Here is a 26,304-nt window from a genome sequence, read left to right as displayed (position 1 = left end):
ACATGGCTGACGCCCCCACTGAAGCACCCACCATACCGGGATGAACATTGGGAGCATACTTAACCATCATGAAATTGGACCAGAGAGATGAGTTCTGTCGAAATTGCCACCACAACTTCACCGAGAAAGACTTCACAACATCTTCCATGGAGCGAAAGCCAATCCCACCCCCCTCCTTAGCAACACAAAGCTCCTTCCAAGAAATCCAATGGCGCTTGGGGACACCCCCAGCCGCGCCCCAGAGAAAGTTAGCAAACAACCGCTCTACTAAAGCCAAAATGGACTTCGGGGGTGACACCGCCGCCAATAAGTGAAGAGGGATGGAGGACAGCACATGCTTTATAAGAATAATCCGTCCACCTGGAGACAGTAGTCGATTTTTCCATAAGGCGACCCTAGCGAGCACCTTGCTGACCAAATCCTGAAAAAAGGTCTTCTTCTGCCGCCCTACGAATAGCGGAGACCCAAGGTAACATATAGGAAACTCCTTCTGGGGAAAGCCCGTAATGCGCTGAATTACTGATCTCCTGCTTCGTGGCATGCCCGAGTGAACCATAAAACCACTTTTCGAAGCATTTATCCGCTGGCTCGAGGCACCCTCGTACCTTGCCAGCGTCGCCATTAACAACTTTAAAGAGGACGCCGCTGCACTAGAAAAGATAAGGATGTCATCGGCAAACCCTAGATGGGTAATGGGAGGGCAAGCCCTAGGAACTGTGAAGCCACCAAACCCAGGATGCAAATGAAGTTGGTTTAACAGGCGAGACAGGACCTCCGCACCCAAGATAAACAAGGAAGGGGATAGAGGGTCCCCCTGCCGGAGCCCTGGTGAAGCAAGGAAAAATCCACACGGCACCCCATTAATGAGAACAGAAAACCAAGGGTTGGAAACCAACCACCAAACCATGTCTATCCACCTTTCACCAAACCCAAAAGTACGAAGGACATTAACCAGATAGACCCACGACACCCTATCGTAAGCCTTTGCCATATCCAATTTCAAAGCAACATTTCCCCCCCTATTCTTTCGTCCCATACCCGTAAGCACCTCCTGTGCCAGTAGGAAGTTATCCGAAATTTGACGACCTCGGACAAACCTACTTTGATTAGGGGATATAATGCGGGGCAAGAGAGTGGCCAATCTCTCAGCAAGGATCCGCGACAAGACCTTATTTAGGTAGTTACACAGGCTTATGGGCCGAAACTGAGCAAAAGAGCTTGGGTTCTGCACCTTGGGAATGAGCACAAGTAACGTAGCAGTGACCATCCGCGGCAACTCCGCTCCACAGAAGAAGCTAACCACCGCACTATATATGTCCTGAGCAATTATTTCCCAAGCAAAGGTGAAAAATTTTCTAGAAAACCCATCGGGACTAGCCGCACTATCCCCGTCCATATTAAAGATCACACGCCTTACCTCCTCCATTGTTGGGACCTCCTCCAACTTATCATGGTCGCCCGACTGGAGGAGCTTGGGAATAACGGATGACAAATTCCAGGACGAAGTGGACTCTGCCGAAAAGAGTGAAGAGAAATACCGAACCGACTCTGCACCGATGTCATCCTCCGCTGTTAACCAATTACCCTGCCCATCTTGAATTTGATGAATTACTGATTGTAACCGCCTCTGCTTGACAACTGCATGGAAAAACTTTGTATTCTTGTCGCCCAAGTCGAGCCAACAAACTTGCGCTTTCTGCTTCCAGTAGCGCTCTTCCATCAGGAGACTCCGTCGCCACGCTGCAGTGGCCCGCTCTAATGACCCCTGCGCTTCGCTTGAAGCATCCTCCTCCACTTGCCGTTTCGCGGCACGTACGGCCTCCTCAGCCTTCCGAGTGTTTGCAAAAATATCTCTGAAACATTGCTTATTCCATACCTTAATATCCGCCTTCAAGCGGTCCAACTTGGTGCAAACTATTTGAATAGGAGAGCCGACACACCCTTGTTGCCAGGAGGCCTGCACTACACCCCTAAAATCAGCGTGAGAGGTCCATGCATTTATAAACCGAAATGACCGTGGCTTCCCATCAACCCGTGTAGCAACGGAGAGCAAGAGGGGCGAGTGATCAGATGGATCCCTAGCAAGATGAGAAACCGAGATCGACAACTCAGCGTCAAAGCATGGATTATTGATTAAAAGCCGGTCCAGACGCTTCCAAATTCGCGCACGACCCAAACGATTATTACACCACGTGTAGGAAGAACCGGAAAACCCAGCGTCAAAGAGTTCCGCAGAAGACATAAACTCCAAAAAATCAATAGCCTCAAACAAACGGAAAGCCCTGCCTCCCTTCTTCTCCCCCGCCTCCACCACCACATTAAAATCCCCGCCCACCAGCCATAGCCCCTGAGAGGGCCTATCTCGCAACAAACCGCTCCACAATTCCCGTCTCCCCTCTCCCGTGCACAATGCATGGGCAAAGGATACCGTCATAGGGGTAGGGAGGGAACTATGGTGGGCGAGGAAGGAGAAATGTTGCTCCCCCCTCCCCCACTAATACCAGATTGAAAGGATCATTGTAAAATAACCAGAGAGAACCAGAAGAATTATAAACTACATGATCAAAACGGAGCTTTTGCCGAAAATCTTCAGCTAGCATGGGGTTAGCACGAGTTTCACAAAGCACAAGAAACTGAATATGATATTGCCAGTCAAGCATCCTGAGACGCCTAAAGTGAGAGTGTTTAGACAAATCTCTTATATTCCAGAAGAGAGCGTTGATCATGAGACAACGCATGGAAGGAATTCCGTGACCTGGTCGTGGTAGACCGGAGTGTTCTATCAGATGGAGCGATAGAGTACCCCTTGTGCTTTCGAACCACCTGGAGTGAGTTATCCCACACGCACTGGAACTCATTCGAAATGCATGGTAGCACCACCTCCACAAAGGGTTGTCCCCGAGGAGAAAGATTGCCCGCCGTGGTGGGCAGCCGCACCACACTACCCTCCTCCTCTTCCATGGCCACTTCACTAGGCACAACAACCTGTTCCCCAACCATCGGCAGCTGAACCTCCTCCTCAATCATCACATCATCACTACCCTCGGCAGCCACCAAAGCAGGTGCTATCAACCGTGAGTCCTCAAACGATGAAAAAGACGGCCTGCCCATCCCAGCCGAAGTGGGGAGAGGAGGCTGCCCCTCCTCCGCTGAGCCGACTTCCGCATCAGCAGGGGTCACCGTTTCAGGCATGTCTTCCAAAGCTGGAACCCCATCCGAGCCATCAACCAGTCCATGGCCAGCGGCACTTAGGTCTACGAGTTGGCAGGTCAACGCAGCCTCACCCGCACCGCCTGACCGCATCTCCCCGGCATCCCTGGTGTCCGTCTGTCCATGAGCAGCAGCGGGACCTGAGTCTCCAAATTGTTGACGTAGAGCAGCCGCATCGACACCTCCTGCCTGCATCTCCGTAACAACCATGGCGTCCTCCACGCAAGCCCCAGGGCCATCAGCCTGCCCATGGGCAGCAGCGGCAATTAGGCCTCCAATTTATTGCGCCACCGAATCCACAGCTCTTGCCTGCACTTCCACAGCACCCCTAGTGTCCTTCACGCGAGCCACAGGACCCCCCAGCTCAGCCTTTTGGCATTGACTGTTAGCATGGCCCAAGCGCCAGCAGTTGGTGCAGTACTGAGGCACATATTCTGCCTCCAATGGCTGCCAAAAACCTTCACTGGAGTTTTCCACTCCAATCCACACCCGAGATGGGAAGGGGCGGAGAAGGTCGACTTCGATGCAAACGCGAGCAACGCTCGGCCTGGTTAGATTCACGGTTGCAGCGTCCAGAAACAAAGGCTCCCCCACCGTTTGAACAATGGAAAAGAGAGAGTGTTTGTTGAAGAAGTGGATCGGCAGGCCTGGGAGGGCAAACCAAATTGGAGCCAATGATGACTCTCTATTCACATGGAACGAAGAGGACCACTTGAAGACCCTCATGGGGAATTTGCCCACGTACCAAATACCTCTCAACCAGAGACGATGGAAGTCCGATTCAGATGAGCAACAGAGGAGAACATGACGTGCATCCAAGCGGCCTACCGTACATGAATCCTTCAAGTCCAGGGAGCGTACAAATTTCCTAATATCCTCCAGTTTGGGCCGACCCCGAGAGAATTTGCCTACCAGAGACAGCCGAAACGGTGACGCAAGCTTGGAGATATCCTCCACCGAAAAAAAGATAGCAGCTTCTCCTAAAAGGTTAAAAGTGTTAAAACCCCTAAAAGGTTATTCCTTTTTATGTCCCAAGAAAAGGAAGTGAATGTATTGATTTTTAATGGAAAAATTGTGCCAAAATTAGAATATATATCATGTTTGATTTTTGGGAAAGAAAATTAATGGGATTTGCAACATGCACAAAAGGAAGCCATAGCGATTTATCTAGTGGATGACAATTTTGAGATTTCTTGTACATTTCAGATTTGTTTATAATTGTTGTATCTGTTAATGAAATTTTCTTTTTATAAAAATAAAAAGTAAGTTGAGTTCATAAGTGTTTGGTATAGATTTAATTGTGCAACATGTACTAAAAATACAAAACATTACACATTTCCCATAATTTCTTTAAATATATAAATAAATTTTATATACACCGACAGTACATATACTATTACTGTTAGATCTATGGCACATGTGCAAAAGTTGAATTTTAAATTTAAATTTTGCATAGTTATTATTCATTTGAAAATAATAATGTATACATTATTTGTGTAGGAAAGATTAATCATAAATATATTGGTAATAAATAATATCGTAATTCAAAGTTTTTTTTAATAGCAAAACCCGCTCAACGGGTGGGGATGCCAGCCCTTGATTTTATTAATAACCAACAACATTAGAATTAGTTCGAGTACACAAACCGCTTACCTCCTATCATTGAGAGACTACCCTTTGTCCACCTACATGCGTACATAGCAAAACTCTCGAGCAGCCCGAATCCTTCTTGGAAGTTGATCTTGCGAGGTACAAAAATACTCTGATGGAAGCCTCAGCTTAGATAGCATATCAGCAAAGGAATTCGCCTCCCTAAATATATGCTGGATCGAAGCCGAAAAAAAAAGAAGTAATGCTTATATCCTTCTGACAGTGTTGCAGAGTAGCCACTTGGCTATTCCTGTTGAGTTGAGCAATCGAACTAGACTTTCCGAATCCACCTGTACCATTAATCACCCTTTGAGCCCTTCTGAACATCGCTGGAGTCCATACAACAGTGAGGAACTTTCTGCTGTTAGTACATCCAACTCCCCAAACTCCTTGTAGAAAGCGAAAATTAACCTGCCATTCGAGTATCGCAACAAACCTCCCCCATAAGCTCAGCCGTGACTGAGACTTGCGTTCGTATTAAGCGTGAGCCACTATGCCGAAGGTCTCTTCCAGGAGACTATCATCGCTCTACACTTTAGCTTCACAGCTACCGTCCAGCGGGACCATGGATCCTCTAGGTCACCCCTAAAGCTGGCCCCTGATACCTCCCCAATTGTTCGACAAACTGCTCAACCATGAAAACAACATCTTGCGCCTGAAAAGAAACTCCTTCATACCGTACTTTATTCCTCCTCTTCCATAAGAAGCATAGCACAAGTAATGGAATAATTGTGCGTATATGACCCAGCGCCACCATAGAAGTTGAGTAAAACCATGAAAGGAGTGTGGCTGAGACAGAGGAGGAAGGGCCATCCAAAATCCTGAACCCTCTCCGAAAATGCTCCCAAACATCCTTCATTACCGGACCAGCCACAAAAACATGTAGTATGGATTCTTCTGCAGCTAGATAGCAAGAACAACGAGAGCCCAAGGAGAAACCTCTCATTTTCAAGACCATCTCCAAGGGCACCCACCCCCGAATCAGCTTCCAAACGAAAAAAGAAATCTTGAGGGGGATCCTACTACCCCAGACAAATTTATCCACATGTGAGACGCTACGTTTCTGTCTAATAGTATCCCATGCAGCCTTGATTGAAATTTCCCCTGTGGCAGCACCCACCCATACCATGCAGTCCTCCTGGTTCGGATATAACCTGGCTTCTTGAATTTGACGCACCAAATTCTCCGGCACCCACTCCCTTAACTGCTCAATCTTCCAATTTTCGTTGTCAAAAAATTCCGCTAGCAACATATGCGGAGGACTCAAGACAGGAATCATCTCTGCAAGTGGCCGGTCGGAGAGCCACCGATCATACCAAAAATCGATAAACCCCTTACCTACACACCAACGAATGCACCTTTTTGCTGTCTCCCAGATCCTTTCCAAAAGTCTCCACAACGCTGAAGGTTGACATACTTGAACCCTGGAGGGGTGCGTCCCCTTGACGTACTTAACCTGCATGAAATCGGCCCAAATCGAATCATTTTTCCTCAAGCGCCACCAAAGCTTGCAATCAAAAGCCGAGCTCATATCCGCAAGGGACCTAAACCCTAACCCTCCCTCCTCTTGGAGGAAACACAAATTCTCCCAGGTCACCCAGTGAATACTCCGTGACTCAGATGATTTGTCCCATAGGAATGAATTACAAATCCTTGCCAACCTCAGAAAGACTGCTTTTGGGGGATGCAACACCTGCAGTAGATACAATGGAATTGTCGTGACGACGTCTCGAATCAGCACCAACTTTTCCCCAGACGACAACAATCTCAAACTCTAATAGAACACGCACTCTCTTATCCGGGAAACAATGTTGTCAAATAACAAGCAGATGTTCCTTCCCCTAGAAATGGGTGCCCCAAGATAAGTGAACGGCAAACCTTGATGCGGGAAATGCAGTTTAGAGCTCACCCATGCGCATTGATCTTCCGACGCTCGTGAAGAAATAATGAAAGAGCTTTTCGATGAATTAACTTTTTGACCCGAGTAGGACTGATAACTATCAAGAAAATTCTTCAGAGCATCCAGACCTGAATCATGACACCGTGTAAAGATCATAATGTCATCGCGAAGGTTAGATAGGGAATTTTTTACCCCTCCGACACATAAAAGCGACTCTCCTCCTGAGAGAAGTGGTGCTGCAACCCCCGACCTAAGAATTCAGTTACTAACAGGAATAGTGTCGGAGATAGCGGGTCACCTTGTTTGACACCCCTTGAAGACCTGAAGAATCCTACTGGAGATCCATTGATCAAAACCAAAAACTAGTTATTCGATACCGTACGGAAGATTAAGTCGACCACCCATTCGTGAAAGCCAAACTGCCGCAACATAAAAATTAAAAAGCTCCACTCCGCCCGATCGTACGCCTTCTCCATATCCAGTTTGAGTATCAAATTCGGGGAGTTTAACCTCTTATCCAGCTTCAAAACCATTTCTTGGGTTAGCAAAATATTATCCACAATACTCCTTCTTGGCACAAAACCCATCTGCCAGGGCGAGATCAACTTAGGCAGAAGTCTATTGATGCGGTTAACCATAATTTTGGAAATAATCTTTGAACTTGTATTACAGAGACTAATGAGACGGAAATCTCGCCATTAGGACGCCCTAGGGACCTTCAGAATAAGGACTATGAGCGCACTCGAAAAGCCCCTTGGTAGGGTACCCCTTTTAAAGAAATCTTGTACAGCTTGCAGCAGATCCATGTTAATAATCTCCCAGCACTGTTGGAAGAAACCGACTCCAAAACTATCCGGACTCGGAGCACTCTCAGGTGACAGAGCGAAAGTGACTTCTTTTAATTCTTCCATCGTTGGCAATTTCCCTATCATCTCGTTCTCTACCAGGGTCACCCTGGGGATCGAGAAATTTAGTATCGGGGCAGCCCTTTCTCTCCGTTCAGATGAGAAAATTTTGGAAAAAAATTGGGCAGCCGAATCCTTAATTCCCAACGCATCTTCAATCCATTGACCTCTATCCCCTTTAATACGGGAAATAAAATTAGTATTCTGCCTCTATTTGACAACATAATGGAAAAAACACATATTGGCGTCTCCCACCTGGATCCACTTTATAGTCGATTTTTGCCTCTAAAATTCACTCTCTACAGCCAAAGCCCTTGTAAATGCTGCCCGTTCTTCCCCTAGCTTGGATTTCGAAATGTCATCTCGTCGCAGTTGAAACTCGGACTCGCATTGTCGCAGCTTCTCCTCGGCCTGCTGCACCGCTTGTGAGATATTACCAAAACATTGAGAATTCCACTGCCGAAGTTTTATTTTGGTATTGACCAGTTTTTTGAAAAAACCATGCATTCCCCCTAGTTGTACGGGTTCTCGCCAAGCTTCTTATACCGTTTCCAAAAAAATTGGGCGCTTTCCCCAGATATTGAGAAAGCGGAATGCAGAACCCTGCTTAGGCCTTTGTCCACTCCTGATCAGCAACGGGACATGATTTGACCTTCCCCAGACCAAGTGAGACATTTTAGTTACCCCGAACATATTCGACCAAGCTTCATTGACAAGTGACCTGTCAAGGCATTGCCACATAGTTTCGTTCGTCCAAGTAAAAGGCGAACCATCGAAGTCAACTTCCACCAATCCACAGCTAAACATTGTATCATTAAACTCCTCCATGTTGCGTTCATTGGGAGGGGCCCCCCCGGACCGTTCACTAGATTTGGAGATGACATTGAAGTCATCTGCCACCATCCATGGTCCCAACAATTGATTACTAACCACCCGTATCGCTCCCCACAACACACGTCTACCGGTCCTCGTGCACTTCGCATATACCGCCGAAAAGGAAAAGGGGGAGTTAGCCCATTGCAATGACAAATGGACTAGTTGGTCCCCTATTTCCTGAAAGCTAATGGTGTGATGACCCCACCTTTCCCCTAGGGCTTACCCAAGGGTTTGGTGAACCACCTGCCCAACTCTCACCAGGACTCACTCAATCAACTCTCAAGATTAATCATTCAAGCCTCCAGAATAACATTTAAGTTCTACAATTCAACCAAAATGTAAACTTATTTACAACTCAAAAGCCAAACGTATGATACAATACCAAATGTCGACATATATCCTATCAACCAAAAGTATAAGTACAAGAGGATTATACACTCTAATTCATACTTAATTGCTTCGGACCTCCATTCTTGTAAGGAAAAAAAAACTAAAGGAATGAACTAAAAGCCCAATGAGGTTCCTAAACAAGCAATCAAGTAAAGAACCCATGGAAATATGGCATTTAACATTTTGAAAACTTTGCACAATAATATCCAGTCATTCAAGAAATAAACATTCAATCATTGGAAGGATACGTACTCACTTGGAGCCATTTATTCAAATCATTTATTCATTCATTCGCCAACCATTTTCCTTATCCCTCCACCATTAGAAAACGTTTGCAAGTGAAAACTCCTTTAGTGATCTTGTCATTCATTCATTGATATCATTGCATTGAATTCACTGGCCAGTTCTCCACCAGATTTTGTGGTAATATTCGAGTATACCAAACATTGTCCTAGGGTCACCAGCCGCCGACCAAATCTGCTTCTGGCTCGAGTCAACTGGCAACGAAGGGCAATGGCCCAATTCAGCCAAAAGGCTTATATTCATGCACAAGTAGCATTCAATCATTTAATCATTAAAAATTTCACGTTCACTTAGGTCGAGTGCGATAAAGTACACACTCGCCTATCGAAAATTCATTTAACAATCATTGAAAAATATTTAACATGCAAAAAACACTCACCAGTTTAAGCAAAATAACGTCAAAAGTTTCCTTCCGGATTATACCCTTGATCACCGACAAACCCTAAGAATAACCAAAATAAAGTATTATAGTTCATCCATTCAAAGTTTAGGTGTGTAAGGATTGAAGACATCCAAGTGGAAGAGATAAGCAATATAAAGATCACAAATGTAACAATAAGTAAATAAAAAGGAAAGAATTGCAAACCAATTAACTACCCAACTCCTCTTGAGCTTGTAGATTAATTCAAATAAGCTTTTTTAAGTTGATGAATTACAATCATTCTTGTGTATAAAGAAAGGTTCACCTCCTCCTTACCCCAAACTCCACTCGGTCAAATTAGGAAGTTTTACTATCCCTCAGGACAACCCTCACAGAACTACACTCATGAAATATTTACCCACAAATGAAAAGTTTACAATGAACCTCACACCACTAAGACTACAAATCTTCTTTAGAGAGTATTTTCTCACTAAAACTACTCTAGATCTTTTGTATTTTCAGTGTACAAAAGTTATTTGAAATATCTGACCAACCACTATTTATATAGAACCAAGAAAGTGCCTCATTAATGCTTCCAACGGATAGAAAGTAGTTGAAGAGTCAACTAGCCGTTGGAGTATCGGACGTCTGGTACTCCTGTTTTTTGCGTTCGACAGCAGGCAATGAGTTTGAGAAATTTTCTTCAATTCTATCGGACATCCGGTGCAAGCTCTTTGTGCATCCGACAGCAAACAAAGAGATTTGAGAAATCATCTTGATTCTATCGGACGTCCGGTGGAGACATATTCAGCGTCCGATAGTTTCATCGACTTTGAAGGATCGTATCGGACGTCCGATGCTAGCGTCGGATCGAGGTCAGTGATCCAGGGGGAAAGTCTTATTTCCTTCGGACATCCGGTGGTGGAGTTCTTTATGCGTCCGAAATTGCGCAATGATTGTCGGACGTCCGATCCAAGCGTCCGACAGCTTTCAGCAGCCTTTGTCACTTTCAATTGCACTTGATCTTTGAATCTGATTTGTTTCATAACTGAAAATATTTCTTGAAGAGACATTTGTATTATCCATTGTTTTGTAAACATCAAAAGATAGGGATCAAGATCAACATTCTCCCTCTTTTTGTTGATGACAAAACAATGGATGGAAGAAGAAATAATTGAGCCATAAACTTCCCCTCATTCAATGCATCAAAAAAGTTTTCTTAAGTGCCAAACTTATAATCTCAGAAAACTCCCCCTTTCACATAGCATCCATTTCTTCCCCTTTTTGTCATCATAAAATGAGAGTAAAAAATCAGCAATAATAATGCAGCAACAATAATAGAGAGTCCAGTATTCCAGAGAAATGATATTAGAATTCAACAATCACCAACATACCAACATATCACAGAGAGTTGCTATCAAAAGAAGTATCAAACAGAGAAATAACTATCAAAATAATTATCAAAGCAAATCATCATTAGATCAGCATCATTTATTTCTCCTTTTTGTCATTGTAAAAATTTAGTAATATCCAAAAATATCAAGAAAAACTCAATTCAAAGTATCAGAAACATCAAAAGAAAATTACAAACGAACATTATGAACAAGAATCTCATCAATCTTACCAATATCTCCTACTTGTTAGAGTTAGCATCATGTCTAACTATCCACATGCATTTCATGCCTCTTTTCATGTTCTTTCTCACATAACAATCACTTTTCATGTGACCTTTTTGATAACAAAAATTACACATAATCAAAGGGTTGTTTACATGAACAGGTTTAATAAATCTTACTTGTCTTCTCCTATAAATAGTAAATTCATTTGCACCAGAATTTAGTCTCTTCTCATGAGTGCCAAAATGAGCCTTTGATTTATTACCTTGAAAATAATCTTATTTTTTATGTTGGAACAATTCATTTAAATTATCCATTCTTCTTTTCAAATCACTTTGTTCCTTTTTGAACATTTCACAAAATCTTGTTTTTCTATCAAACTCAAAATGTAAAACAGTCTCACTCTTTTTTAAGAAATCACTTTCAGTTTTCAATTTTTTATTTTCTTGAAAAAGACGTGCATTGTCCTGAAGAAGAAAGCCAATTTTATGTTTTAATTCCTTGTTTCTAGTATAAGATTCTTTCAAACTATTATGCAATTTTATAATGAAAGATTCAAGATCATCATCACTTTCATCATCACTTTCAAATTGAGAGTTAGAAGATGTTACCTCATCATCTCCAATGGCCATAAAAGCCAATTGAGCAGATTCTTCTTTCTCTTCAATTTCACCATCGGAGTTGCACTCATTCCATGTGAATTGGAAGTTGTTGAATCTTGATTTTCTTTCAACTTTTCTCTTCTTCATTGGACACTCACTCATGTAGTGTCCAAGTTGGCCGCATTCATAACATTTGTCACCTTGCTTTTTGTTGGCCTCATACTTTTCTTTGTTTCTTGCATTGTTGAATTGATTAGAAATTGAATTGTTAGATCCTCCTCTTCTAAATCTCCTTTCATTGAGGATCCTCTTGAAACTTCTTGTGATGAGAGTTAGATCACTATCATCAGCTTCCACATCTTCTTCATCTAGGGAGGCAGAATCATCTTCATCTTGAGATGCCTTTAGAGTAATGCTCCTTCTTACTTTCGCATCCTTTTTCTCTTGCACTTTGGACTTAAGTTTCAACTCATAAGAGGTTAGAGAATTAATAAGAGATTCAATGGGCAAGGAATTCAGATCTCTTGCCTCTTCAATAGCAATAACTTTACTTTCTCAATCTTTAGACAGAGCATTCAAGATTTTTCTATTTTTCTCTCCTAAGGTATATTATTTTTCCAGAACCTCTAAATCTTTAATAAGATTATTGAATTTACAATACATTTGATCAATATTTTCATGAGATTCCATCTTAAACGACTCAGATTTAGTAACCAGGATAGATTTTTTCTGTTCTCTAACATTCTCACTACCTTCATGAATTTCTTTCAGTTTGTCCCTGTAGACACCAAATTTTTGATTTTTGATTTTTAACTTTATTTGTTTAATTAATTTAATTTTGCTTTATTTGTTTCAATTCTAGGGTTTTTTATTTTTATTTTGTTCTAGTTCATTTTATTTTATTATCTATTTATTTTTGTCTTCATATTAAATTGCAAAAAAAAAAAAGGAAAATCATCAATCAAACACAAAAAAAAAAAACCACAAAAATCAAAATAAAAAAAAATGTTAGCATTTTTGTTTTTATCCTTTTATTCCTAGTTTTAATCATTTCATTCGATTTTATTTAAATTGTTATTTTTGTTTATTTTGTTTTATTTCCATTTTATTAATTAACTGAGTTATTGCAAAGAAAAGAAAATTAGAAAAGGAAAGGAAAAAACAAAAATCATGTACAGGAAAAGAAAAAGGAGAGAAAGAGAGCCGGTTCCACTCATTTTATTTCTTGCTCAAATTTCTGGACACCTGACCATCCGACTCATCAAGAAATATCAGTACAAAAAGCCATCTAATGGCTTAATAATCACCGAAAAAGGCAGAAAAATATGCACCATTGATCCTAGGTTCTAAGGATATTCGGTGCCTATAAAAGCAAGAGAAAGAGGTTGGCGGCTGAGAGGGAGAGTTGGAGAACGTCGGATGAAGGGTTTGGGGGGAAGTAGCGGATGAAGAGGTGACGGCTGAGAGGGCTAGAGGGCGGAGAAAAGAGAAGGAAATATCTGACGGCAGAGGGAGGAGGATAAAAGGGAAAAGAAAGAGACCAGAGAGGAGGGAGGTCAGAGGTAGAATCAAAATTGACGGCTGCATAGCTAGGAAAGAAAAACCACAACTGGGGAGTTCGGGGGAGATAGAGGGAACTTTGAGAGAACCGGCTAGAGGGTTGGCAGCTGAGAGTCTGGATGACGGCTGAGTGAGACCGAGAGAGGAGCGCTGAAGGACAGCTGGAAAATCTGAGAAAAAGAGAGGAAGGGGTTGGCGGCTGGGCTAAAACAAAGCAGACGAAAAGAAAACTTACGGATAGAAAGGGGGTGCAGACTGCGTACGAAGGAGAGGGCTGCGACTGAGGGGATTCGGAAAAGGAGGTTGGAAACGGAAAATCAGCGGAAGGAAAAGAGCAAACTGGAAAGATTTGTTCCAAAGTCAGAACCTTTTTTCTCAGCAAGCATCTTCATTGAAGGTAACCATCGTTTTCTTGATTCATGTTTCGCATGATTTTTCATTGCTATCTTGGAAATCTGTATAGAGTAATGACTATCTTAGAGATCTGTATGCCTACTTTCTGCTCCTGAGTACATTGGAGATTGCTGTTGTTTAGTTTTCGAAAGGGTTCTTGGATGAAAATCACCCTTGGGTCGAGCAGATTAAGTTTATTTTTCCTTACGGAAATGGATTCATTGTAAAAAGGAAAAAATGAGATGAAAAGCTAGAAACTTTCACGGCTAAGCTCACCTTTTGTGTAGTTGGTTCTGTTTTTTTGAGTCCTTTGCCGGTTCTTTGTTTCATGTCGGACGGGTGCATTCATTCTGTCCTGTTGATTTCCTTTTGCTTGCGTTGTTCATCCAGCAACCTGTTGAAGCCTTTTGGGTGCAATTTTTTGAACTTAGAATAATGTTGTCAAACCCAGAGTAGCTTTGTTTTGTTGCAACGATTCTGCTCATAGCAGAATGTCAAAGTTGACCCTGGTACTAAACAAACGGAAATCTGGTCTCTTGTCTGTTTGTTTTTTCTGTTATCTAATGGTGCATGATCCGACCTGATTAGTTAGTATTCGTGAGGGTCCCTGGTATATGTTTCATTATCTGAATTTGAAATGCCAGGGTTTGAGTGAAAAGATGGCCAAACGAAGCTGTCGTCCTCGCTCTGCTGAAGGACGCGGCTTCGATTGCGTTTTTGCATGAAAGTTTCCCAAGATTCTGCGTCATTTCTGTCTAGGTTTCTACTTGTTCGGATGCCAAATTTATGTGTGGTGTTGTTTAATTTAACGTTTTGGAGGTTGGTTGAAAAGATCTTGATCAAACTTTGGTGTTTGGATCTGGGGTATCCGTTGGAAACAGAATTGCAGCAGCAAACCTTGACTCGAATACAATTTGGAATGAACCTGAAACCTCAATTTATTTTTCTCCTGGTTTCTGCCTCTCTCTCACATAGTATCTTGGCATGGAATTCTGAAGGTCTAGTGTGAATTTGGAAGCTGAACCTTGCTCCTTGGTAAAAATTTTTCGTTTGCCACACAGGGTTGCTGAAATTCCTAAAGTTTTAGTTGGCTGTCGAAAGTTTCTTCTTGTTGCAGAAATGTTTTAAGTTGCTGGAATTGCTCAGATTTTGCGTGGTTGTTGTCCGACTTTTTTGGAGTTTAAATCTACAAGTTTCATGATACAAAGTGGGAAGATTGTGTGATGGTTGTGTTTGGATTTGATTATGTTCGAAAACTGGTTGTGAAGTGCCGAACTGCATGAAGCTTGCATCAGATTTTTTTTTGTGTGCAGGCAATGTTTCGTAGTTCCACATGCATTTGCATGCAAAAATGGCTTTCAAGAATTGCACTCTAACCCCCCAAGTCTCCCCTTGTTCTACTATGACCCAATCAATTGAATGATTTTCTCAATTTGGTCCTTGGTAGCTTTTAATTTTACAACTTCATTGCTTGTTGCTTCAATTAATTACCATGCTTTGTTTAGATTGCACTTAATGCATGAGTTTAAGAACTTTGCGTCCAAGTGAGCTTGTGTTTACCTATTCTCTTTAATTTTCCCAAATAAATTGGTACCTTGACCTTTTCTTTTATTTTGGAGGATAAATAAGTGATTTCACTCCATTTAAGGCATCAACTCAAGGGAGGTATAACTTCTTTTATCTTTTTTTGTCTCTCTCCTATGTGATCCAACGTGCTAAGTGAGAATTGCATGTCTAATTTGCTTCCCTTGCCTTTCCTTAATTCCTTTCATTTATTTCATTTTACTTTTGCTTTTTATTGAAGTTATTCTTTATGGGGTATGTGTACATCTCTTGGCTTGTAATAGATAGGGCTTGGAGAGTATTTTTGTCCATTTTTCCCCTTCCCCTTTTGTTTTAGTTAGCAAATGTAATAGGTTCATTAGATTGATTGCTTGCTTTCGTTGCTACGTGTTAATTTGCTTTATTAGGCTCTTGCATTTAGTCGAGCATGCTAAGTGTTATGTGCTACGTGTTTATAGGTGATTGGCATGTCTACTTGCTTTCTATAGTCATAGATGAATGTGATGGATGAATGCACGTCACCACACTAGTCCAACGCTAGTTGTGGCTCATTGTCCCGTTCTCCACTAGTCCAACGCTAGTAGGAATTCATAGATATGGGCTAGTCCAACGCTAGACCCTTAGGGATTTCCCTCGCTAGTTCATACTTGCATGTTTCACTACATTTCATGCATTTTTCTCAGTTTTCTAGCATTTGGCATGCTCCTCCAATCCTTTCCCCTTCATTTTAGGCTTTTGCATCTCCATGCTAGTTATAGGGTACATTTGCCTGAGAGTCCCCTTTCGATAAGGGAAACGAGCGAGTGTGGCTACAAAATAGCCTTAGCACGCTAGTTCTTCCTTCTAATCAAAGGGAAAATTAAAGTCATGAAGTTAGGAGTCATTCCCGTACCCGACTTGATGCATTCCTATAGGTTCATACACTTTCATTCTCATCATGTCACTCCCTCACCCTCTTATCCACATTTTCTCACTACTTATATCCTTCTCAATACAAATGCCATGTTCACACATTTTTCTTCTTGTCACTTGTTTTTCTACCTCACAAATTGCACCCAATTGCACTTATATGTATCTACTATCATATTTTCATCCATTTGCACACAAACACCTTTATTTTCCCAATTTGCACACATGCACTTGTCTTACATTCGCACACATGCACGTTTTCTTACATTTTCACACTTGCACTCATATTTGAGTCTTCATTTGCATCATTCGCGACCTCTATAAGGACTTTCCTTAGTGGCCACCACAACTCATGTGGTTGGGACCAAAAAGCCTCGTAAGAGACATTTTAGATTTAGGATTGCATTTCTTTTTCATATCCATTAGTCATATCCAACATGCAACGCATATTTTGGGTAGAAGAATTAGGAAACGTGGGGCTAAATCGCGCAACTAGCTTTGGCTAGGGTAAGGGAGTGCCTTAGGCTTTGCCTTTGCCTTCTCCCTTATCAAATGTGACCCCCGATCCCTTTCTTTGGTTACGTAGACCTAAAAGTTCTTAAAAAGGGGTTTGTTTACTTTGCTTTTCAAAAAATTCATTTTTGGGTGACTTGGTACACCCTAACTCTATACCAAGTGGCGACTCCATTTTCCATGCAAAAAAAACCCTTTTTGAACTCTGTTTGGCCAAATCGTCGCATTTTCAAGTCTCACAGTCTTTTATTTTCATTTTCACACACATTCACATACATATTCCACACACTACTTTCACATACTCAAAAAGTGGGGCGCGATAGTCCCAAAATTCTTTAGCTGACTTGCAACCCTTGACTCTAGTAGATTCATTTGATTCTAAAGCACAATATAACACATTCATGATTTTTGCATTTAAGGTGAGATGAGCTCTATCCACAGCAGTCAGTTCACTTCTTATTTTTGATCTAGATCTATGAGTATTTTCATCTATAAGAGAGGCATCATATGGACCTTCACTAATAATAAATCACAGTTCAATATCAATTGATTGCAAAAAGATAATCATTCTTTCTTTCCAACTCACATAATTTGACCTATTAAACATAGGTGGTCTAATGATAGAATGTCCTTCAAAAAATATGACATTATTACTTGTCATTTTTACTCCTAAGCCGATTGAGTTTAATCTCAAGAAGACCAAGCTTTGATACCAATTGTAAGGATCGAAGACAACCAAGTAGAAGAGATAAGCAATGTAAAGATCACAAATGTAACAATAAGTAAATAAAAAGGAAAGAATTACAAACCAATTAACTACCCAACTCCTCTTGAGCTTGTAGATTAATTCAAACAAATTTCTTCAAATTGATGAATTACAATCACTCTTATGTACAAAGGAAGGTTCATCTCATCCTTACCCCGAACTCCACTCGGTCAAGTTAGGAAGTTTTACTATCATTTAGGACAACCCTCATAGAGCTACACTCATGAAGTATTCACTCACAAATGAAAATCTTACAATGAACCTCATACCATCAAGACTACAAATCTTCTTTGGAGAGTGTTTTCTCACTAAAACCAATCTAAATCTTTTGTATTTTCAGTGTGCAAAAGTTATTTGAAATATCTGACCAATCACTATTTATATAGGACCAAGAAAGTGCCTCATCAGTGCTTCCAACGGATAGAAAGTAGCTGAAGAATCAACTAGCCGTTGGAGTATCGGACGTATGGTACTCCTGTTATAGACACCAAATTTTTGATTTTAAACTTTATTTATTTAATTAATTTAATTGTAACTTTATTTGCTTCAATTTTAGGTTTATTTTATTTTATTTTATTTTTTTTATATTTATTTTTGTCTTCATACTAAATTTCAGAAAAACAAAAGAAAAAAGGAAAAAAGAGAAAAAGGAAAAAAAGAGTGAAAATGACAAGTGGGGAGGCATGCATTTGGACAAGTGTCTCTTTTATGTTTTAGACAACTAAGCACCTAAGGGGTGAGGTGTTAGGGACACTTGGTAAGTTTAAGGAATTTTTGGGGGAAAGAAAATGAAAAAGGAAAAAAAGAAAAGATGGGGTTTTAGGGCCGAAAGAGAAAGAGAGCAAATGGGGGGCTTCAGTTGAAAAAAGAAAAGGGGTTCATCGGAGTCTAAAAAAGGAGAACAGGAAAAAAAAAAGAAAGAAACAGGGGGGGGGCAAGCAACGATCAAAAGAAGAAAAACAGAGACAACGGAAATTAGAGGGGAGCTTAGAATAGAAGGGGGGCAAGAGAAAAAGAAACGGGAATAAGAAAAATCTGGGCAAGAGAGGAGTTTTGTTCTGGGGGCTGAGAACAAGGCCGAAGGAAGGAAAACATGGCAAGGCCAAAGGGTGAAAGGGGCAGCGGACAAGGGATTAGCAAGGAGGAAACTATCGGGTAAGCAAAAAGAAAAATCAGAGGAGAAAGGGCTTCAGCGAACAAAAGCAGAGGAAACTAAGGAAAAAACAGAGGGATTTGTCTGATGAAAAGGGAAGGGAAAAGAAACCAAGCAAGAAAAACTGAGGGAGAGGCTTTCGGAGGAGCTACAAGGAAACAAAAAATGGAAGGAAAAGAACGGAGGGCATCGTCTTTGGTTGAGGGAAAAACAGGGGGAACGAAGTAAAGAGGGAGGCTTCGGCTGGGCAAGAAAAGAACCAGAGAAAGCAAAAGGAAAAAGAGAGAGGAAAAGGCTGCAATTGAAATAAAAAACAAGAATTAGGAAAAAGCAAAGGAAAAATCTGGGCAAAAGGGAGAGAACCGAGAGACGGGTTTTGGGGAAGAAAATCTGAAAACAAGAGTGAGAGTAATAGAGAGCTTCGTTTTGGGAGGCTGAGAGAAAACAGAGGGGAAGCTCTCGGTTGAGGGCTAAGGAGGAAAAAGCAGAGAAAAGGAAAAGAAAAGGGCGAGGGAGAGCCGGAACTGCGGCCAATCCGCCGGAATCGCCGACGCTTATAGCCGCCACCACCTCACCGATTCCACCATCATTGCCTGCAGATTTTCACCGAACAAGAGCACTGTAAGTCATCTTTTTTCTTCGCTTTAAATATCATTTTTTCTTTTTCTTCTTCAAGTGCAAACGCTGGAAATCCCAAGCATGTCTATTGTGAATTTGCTATTGCCATTTTCCTGGGGATTGTCTATAATTTTCTAATCGTATATGTTTTCATGGTTGATTGGAATGCAATCTGTGTTCTCGGATAAATTTTGGGGATTGATTACCTTCAATTGAGCAAGGAATTGGCAAAATTTTCTAATACCCCTAACCTGTTTGATAAAATGCCCAACTAAAAATTCTCCTTGAAGAATGATTGACCTGTGTTTTTGCGTGGAAAAGAAACGAACAGAGAGCAAGATTCAATGTTTGTCATGTTTTTTGTTTTCATGGAAGAAAATAGAGTCTTGGAAGGTTCTGACTTGCTCACTTTTGCATCTTTCTGCTTTATTTTTCTTTTTGAACCCGAATTAATGTCCTGAGAGGGTGTTGTGAATTTCATTGTCTGAATGAGAATGCTTGGAATTGAAACTAAATTTCTGATGTTGCTGACCGAAAGAAAGCTGAAATGCGGTCTGATGTTAAGCTCATTTGGAGAAGATGATTAATTACAACTCCCGTCCCCAGTTTTCCCTTTCTTCGTAATTTAACCCCAAAGTTTTTAGGATTTCATCATTTGACCCCAAGACTTTTATAAAGGCTTTCAATAGGGTCCCTGCTACAATTGCAAATTAATCCCCAAACTTTATCTTTCCTTCATTTTTGGCCCCAAAGTTCTGGAAATCGTGATTAGGCCCTAAAAACTTTTTGATATTTGCAATTTGATCCTTGGCAGTTTTGATTTCGCAATTTCATTGCTTGTTTGCTTCAATTAACCACCATGCTTTGTTTAAATTGCAATCAATTTATAATTTTAAGGTCTTTATGACAAAGTGAGCTTGTATTTGTATTTTTTCTTTAATTTTCTTAATTAAATTGGTACCCTGACTATTTTATTGTTTTGGAGGGTAAATAAGAGAGTGATTTCACTCCATTAGGGCTCCATCTCCAGGGAGGTACACTCTATCCCTTATTCTTGCCTTTATTTGACCCTATGTGTGCCCTATGTGACTTTATGTGATTAATTGCATGCTTTTAAATATTTTTTATTTTACTTAATTTGTGTAGTCATCTTATTTGTTTTAATTTAGTTTATTTATTTTAATTTAATTTGTGATCATTTGAATGGCACTTGAATGCCAAATTTGTAATAGTTAGGTATTTATTTTAATTATTTATTCTCACTTTCCCCCTCTTAGATTGTAGTAGGCTTCCCTCAAATGTAATAGCTAGGGTTTTATTCGCTTTCTTTTCGTTTGTGTGATTTGCATGCTTACGTGCTATGTATTACCGCTTTCTTAGGGCCTTGCATCTAGATATCATGACTATGTGTTATGTGTTTATGTGACATTATGTGTTTACTCGCTTTATTATGCTTTTATGAGATTATAATTAACATGTGACGTGTTATCACACTAGTCCAACGCTAGTTGTGGCCCCCTTTCCCAAATCCACACTAATCCAATGCTAGCTGTGGCTCTTTGTTTCGATTTTTTCACTAGTCTAATGCTAATGAGAATTTGTAGATATGGGCTAGTCCAACGCTAGACCCTTAGGAGCCCTTCAAGCGTTAGATCATGATTGTGTGATAAAATCACTTCATCTCATGCATGTTTTCACTTTATAGGGTCTTTTCCATGTTGCATGACACTTTTCTTATATATGTACATCCTTTATCCCATATGCCTTTCTATTTATATCCCCTATTCCGCATTTCCCCTCATATACGTATATTACTTACCCCTTTGCATGAAACATGACATTAGATTTGCATTTCATTTAGGGGAAAATTAGAAACTAGGTTAGATTATTTGCTTGTTTAGATAGGAAAGCTCCTTGGATATGGGATATGGATGAGTTTGGTTTTCTAGCTTTAGCACGCTCGTATTCCCTCTATTAAAAGGAAAATTGAGTCACGAAGATTAGTCCCCCGTACCCGACATGATGCACTCCTTTAAGACATGTATATTTGTATAATTATTTTATTTCTTTTCTTAGAGTCTCATATTTTTGCATTATTCGTGACTTTTTCGAAGAGTCCACATTGGGCATCACAATTAATGTGATTGGCATCAATTGAACTTTGAAGAGAAATTTCGACCCCCGATACCTTCTTAGGTATAGGGTTTGCATTCATATAGTACATCCAAATGTGATAAATCTTTAGGTTAAAATAAGAAAATCTTTGACTAAATCGCGCAACTAGCCTTGCTTAGGTCGAAAGGGTGCCTCGGATTTTTATCCTTGCCTTCCCTTTCTTCAAATGTGACTCCCAAACCTTTTTCTTTGATTTACGTAGACTTGGAGTCGTTTGAAAAGGGTTTTTCTATTTTTCTTTAAAAAATTTATTTTTGGGTGATTTGGTACACCTTAACTCAATACCGAGTGGCGACTCCGATTTTATTTCAAAAACCCTTTTTAAACTATATTTTGGGTCAAATCGTCGCATTTTCAAGTCCCATTTAGACCCATGTTTTTCATTTTCTTTTTAAATCAAAAATTCATTTTCAATCAAAAAATTGGATCAAAAGCCATTTTTCTAAACTCGTTATTTATTTTTCTTATTAAAAAATGGGGCGCGACAGCTGGCGACTCCACAGGGGACTTAGAGAGTCCGAGCAAATTTGATTTAGTCAATATTTTTCTTCTTTTAACCTTCTTATATATCGCATTTGGATGTTTAGGGTTGCATTGTTCTTTTCCTCTTTTTAGGAATTTTGCATCTATCACGCGCATAAACGCTCTTCGCACACTATGTATGTGATGAATGGATGGTTCATTTATTTGTTTACTTTTACTTGTTTCGCGATTGCATTTTGGGATGGGGGGTAGTTACCCTAGAACCTTTGACCACATCTGATGGTATAATCCCTCTCCTCAAAAGAAAAACACTTCATACGTCCATGCATAGTTTTATTTATCCCATTTTTCTATATTGTGGGCGCTATCCCACATCTCCCTGTAGGATTAGGATTGATTTCCTTAGGTAGGCGGATGGTGTGCACTGCGCCCATAGTGATGCCTAAGGGATCACTCGAGCCACCGACCGAAGGCCCTGGGAGTGATGACCCTTCACCTTTAGGTCTGAAGGCTTTGGAGCCGAAGCCTTATCGAGTCTAGATGCATTAGTGAACCAAACCTCATGCATCCATATTAGAATTGCCTAGGGTAGAGTCGACCTTATCTTGAATTAGGAACACTAGGCACAAGGGGAGGGATTCCACCCTTCTTTCCTTATTTCTCTTTTGTATCAATTAATTGCCTCAACGTGTTATGTGATTATTTACTGAACTAACATTTCTTTGTTTTCTTGTCTTTTGCATTCACAAACGCTAGGAATTAAGAGATCTGGCATGATCCATTTTTAGAACTTACCCTCTTAGATAGGTTAATGCATGTTTAAGATTCTAATGAATTGCATTTATAGATTGAAAATTGAACATCATTCTAGGCCTACCCTGGCATATAAAGGGTTCCTTTAGGTTACGTTTCATTTGTGTACTGCATATTTACTCGCTTTGATAAAATGGCATCACGCATAAACCCTAGAGGGAATGCCATTTAGGGGATCCCACTTCAGGAATAAACCGCCCTGTGTCTCGGATATTTAATCCAAGGAGACTTGCACGTTTACATTTTGTACCATCCAAAGGGGTAGTGCACAAGGTAAGGTAGGATCCGATCATTTTCATAGAGCGATCTTTGGAATATGAGCGTCTAATAATCACTTTTTGGCCACTTTATCAAAATTGGTAAAAATTCCTGGCGTAAAGGACATTAATTTGAAGAAATTCACCAATATTTCCTCACTGTTGAGACGATAAATAAATTGAAGCCAAAATTTGATATTAGAAGGTTCATAGACTAATGCATCGCAATAAATTTTTGAAACTACCAATGGATAGATTGATTTTTAAGTAAGCTGTCAATTCCATTCAATCCATTGGACCATTTTATTCATCAATTTCATCCAGTCCATTTTATCAAATTGTTCATTTTTAGGGCAACCTAGTCGATTTTGAATTCATTTGACTAGTTTACCCATTTTGGGGCAATCTAATTGATTTTGAATAGATCACCAATTTCATTCAATTCATTTGATTAGTTCTTAGGGCAATCTTATCGATTTTGAATAAATCATCAATTTCGTCCGATCCATTTGACCAGTTTGCCTATTTTTAGGACAATTCGGTTGATTTTGAATAAATCATCATTTCACTCGATCTGTTTGATCAATTGATTTCATTCATTTTCAGGGTTATCCATTCAATTTTGAATAAATAATCAAATTTCATTCAATGCATTTGACAATTTTACCCTTTTTAAGGTAATCTAGTCAATTTTGAATAAATCATCAATTTCATCCTATTCTCTTGACCCGCTTATTCCTTTTTAGGGTTTAAGTCTAAAGTTCATTGAATAAATTAGTCGAGATATTGCAATCCTTTCAAGAGCAGGCTCTGTTGCACGTCATGCGTTGATCAAAGCAGGCAATCCATTCGGACTTTGTCCTCATTTTTAGGACAAATGTCTCTTCTTACTCCAATTGACCAAATTTGTTAAAATTATTTTTCACTCAATAAATTGGTCGGATTTATCAGGTATTGTATAGTGCCTACCCCCAGAGGATTGCATTTTCATGCTAGGCCTACCCTTAGCATAAAAGGGCTCCCCCATAAGACATACATACCGATTTTACAAATTTGCTTACTAACTCTGGGTATTTTTCTTTTATTTTTCCCCATCCCCCCTGCATTCATAAAAATATTTCAATAAGGTGAAAATATTTTTCTATATCTGATAACAATTTTGATCTAATAAATTTTGAAAATTACAAGTATTATTTGATTCTTGGGCGGACCCTACAATGAAAACATGAAGGATCTATTTGGAAGTGCTAGGCTAAAGCCTCTAAGAGACTTCATCATTATTTTTCAAAGAAAGAAAAAAAATTCTGTTCCAAAAAGGTGGCAAACAGTGTGTATATGTGGAGCTCTTCAGAAGTCTTTCTCTTCTCATTTGTAGAAATTTTGTTTCAAACTTTTTCAGCAATAAAGTTTTTTATTTATACAATTGTTGATTTGTATATAATCATGTATATTTCATTATTTTTTGGCTATTTGAGGGATTTCATGATGAATTTTAAGAAATAAGACCAAATTGAGATTTTTTAACCTTCTGTCTGAAAATTCACAAGTGTATGTTTTCTAAATTCTCCGCATACACTAGATTGGTGATTCAAACTGTACAATAAGAGTGCTCAAAATTAAAAGAGGTTACTCAAAAGGCCCAATAAGATACCTTTTCCCCTTCACTGTACAATTTCTATTTTGCCCATCTCTATTTGCCCCCTCCAAAAATCAGTCACATTGATTGATAAATTGCAAATTGGGGAAATCTTTGCTTGAAAATGCTCACTGGTCTAACCAGATGCAATCACATCTAAGCGAAAGCAAAAATGTGCATTATTCTTGTTTGTTTTGAAAATTTGGAATGATACTTCGAGCATTCGTTTCTCTACCTATACAGATTTTATCATTTGCTCTCCCATTTGAGCCATTGAAAGAATAATTTCATTTCAAATAAGAGCCTTAATGATTACTACCCTATATTGGAAGATTTTCAAATATCAAAAAGAGAGTGGATTTTCAATAACCATTTCGTTACTTTAGTTGTCATGAGGTGTAAGAATGATACTTTAGCCATCGTTTCTACAATCTAAACACTGATTATCCCTTGCATCCTCATTTGAGTTAAAATGGGTGGTTCTTTTCAAAGACACTTATGATCGCACCCCACAATGGGGAAGGAGATTGGAGAATTTGGAAAAAGGGAAGAAAAAGCATAAAGGCTAAAATTAAATTGGGAAAATTTGATTCTACCATTACTATCTGGGCTTCAATTTTGACGGAAAAGAAAAAGGAAGAGTTTTGTCCGACGGACCACTTATGGATGAACAAGAGTCTTCCTCACTCAATTAATTCAGATACATGCAAGAAATTTCGCGTTAATAAAAGTTTCCTTTCAGGGTCAATGTGAGGAATGGAACGAAAAGTCAGGCCCTCTTTTTTTTCAGTCAGACATTCTATCCCTAGTTATCTCTTTTGAACTTTCAGAATAAGATACTTCGTTTGGCAACCCCTGAGAATCGCAAACCCCACACTGGGGCAAGTTTGAGTTGAAAAGGAACGAAGAGTCCCAAGAGGTGAAAAGTGATAAAGAGACAAAATCAAAGAAAAAAAAGAAGAAAAGAGAACCTCGGTTGAGCATAAACTGAGGCAAATTTTTGAAAAAAGTTCAAAAGAATGGTAGAAGGTCGAAAAAAAAAGAACAAAATGAAAGAGAAAAGAGCCTCAATTGAGAATAAACTGGGGCAAGTTCTGATTTAACCCTAAAATAGAGTTGGCGTAATAATGCTATCTCAGGTCATTCAAACCACTTTTAAAATCTGCTTTCAAGCCTTAACTTTTCTAAGCATCCCATCAGACCCCATTACAAAAGCCGAAAGTCCTGACTTCTATTCTTTGCAATATCTCTGCCAAGAAATTTTCTAATTAATTGGCAGGTGATGCTCATATATTGATGCCAGGAAATTTTTTTAATGTATTTCTGAATTGATTAGCTGTGAAGTTGACATTACTCATCATCTGAAAATCCGTCAGGGCACCTTTGAAAAGAAAAGAAAAGGAAAAAACAAAATAAATGCAAAGGAAATGAAAAAGATTTGATGGTGAAGTCCCCGTTAAGTGATGATGAAAGTCACCAAGTCTGAGATTTTTGAGTTCAAAATAGGGGCAATTTTGGAAAAATGCGATCTTCGGTGCAATGTCCTTGAAAGTCTTATTCTTTAACTATCGTTTTCTAGCCGCATTACGAGCTCATAAAATCCATCGCTGACTTATCCCTCATGACAACTCAAAGCAAGGGTTACGTTCCTA

At 39.9% G+C, this 26,304-nt stretch overlaps 1 protein-coding gene across 1 annotated transcript; it reads right to left on the bottom strand.

Moving 5' to 3' along the window:
* Positions 1–7,950: 7,950 nt before the first annotated feature.
* Positions 7,951–8,568, bottom strand: LOC113729278 (uncharacterized). Its single transcript, XM_027253593.1, has 2 exons — positions 8,212–8,568; positions 7,951–8,121 (listed from the first exon to the last, which is right to left on the bottom strand). Exons 1-2 carry the CDS (start codon positions 8,566–8,568, stop codon positions 7,951–7,953), a joined length of 528 nt encoding a protein of 175 aa, XP_027109394.1.
* Between the last annotated feature and the right edge of the window lie 17,736 nt (positions 8,569–26,304).

Source organism: Coffea arabica, chromosome 2e, assembly GCF_036785885.1.
Source record: "Coffea arabica cultivar ET-39 chromosome 2e, Coffea Arabica ET-39 HiFi, whole genome shotgun sequence".
Classification (NCBI taxonomy): Eukaryota; Viridiplantae; Streptophyta; class Magnoliopsida; order Gentianales; family Rubiaceae; genus Coffea; species Coffea arabica.
The sequence above is the reverse complement of the archived record's forward strand: the minus strand, read 5'-3'. Positions and strand labels throughout refer to the sequence as shown.

Excerpts from the sequence above, each read along its gene's own strand:
- LOC113729278 (XM_027253593.1), bottom strand. The coding sequence starts at position 8,568 with ATGGTGGCAGATGACTTCAATGTCATCTCCAAATCTAGTGAACGGTCC. Across the intron at positions 8,122-8,211 it reads GCCCAATTTTTTTGGAAACG|TGGAATTCTCAATGTTTTGG; the intron begins GTATAAGAAGCT and ends AAACTTCGGCAG.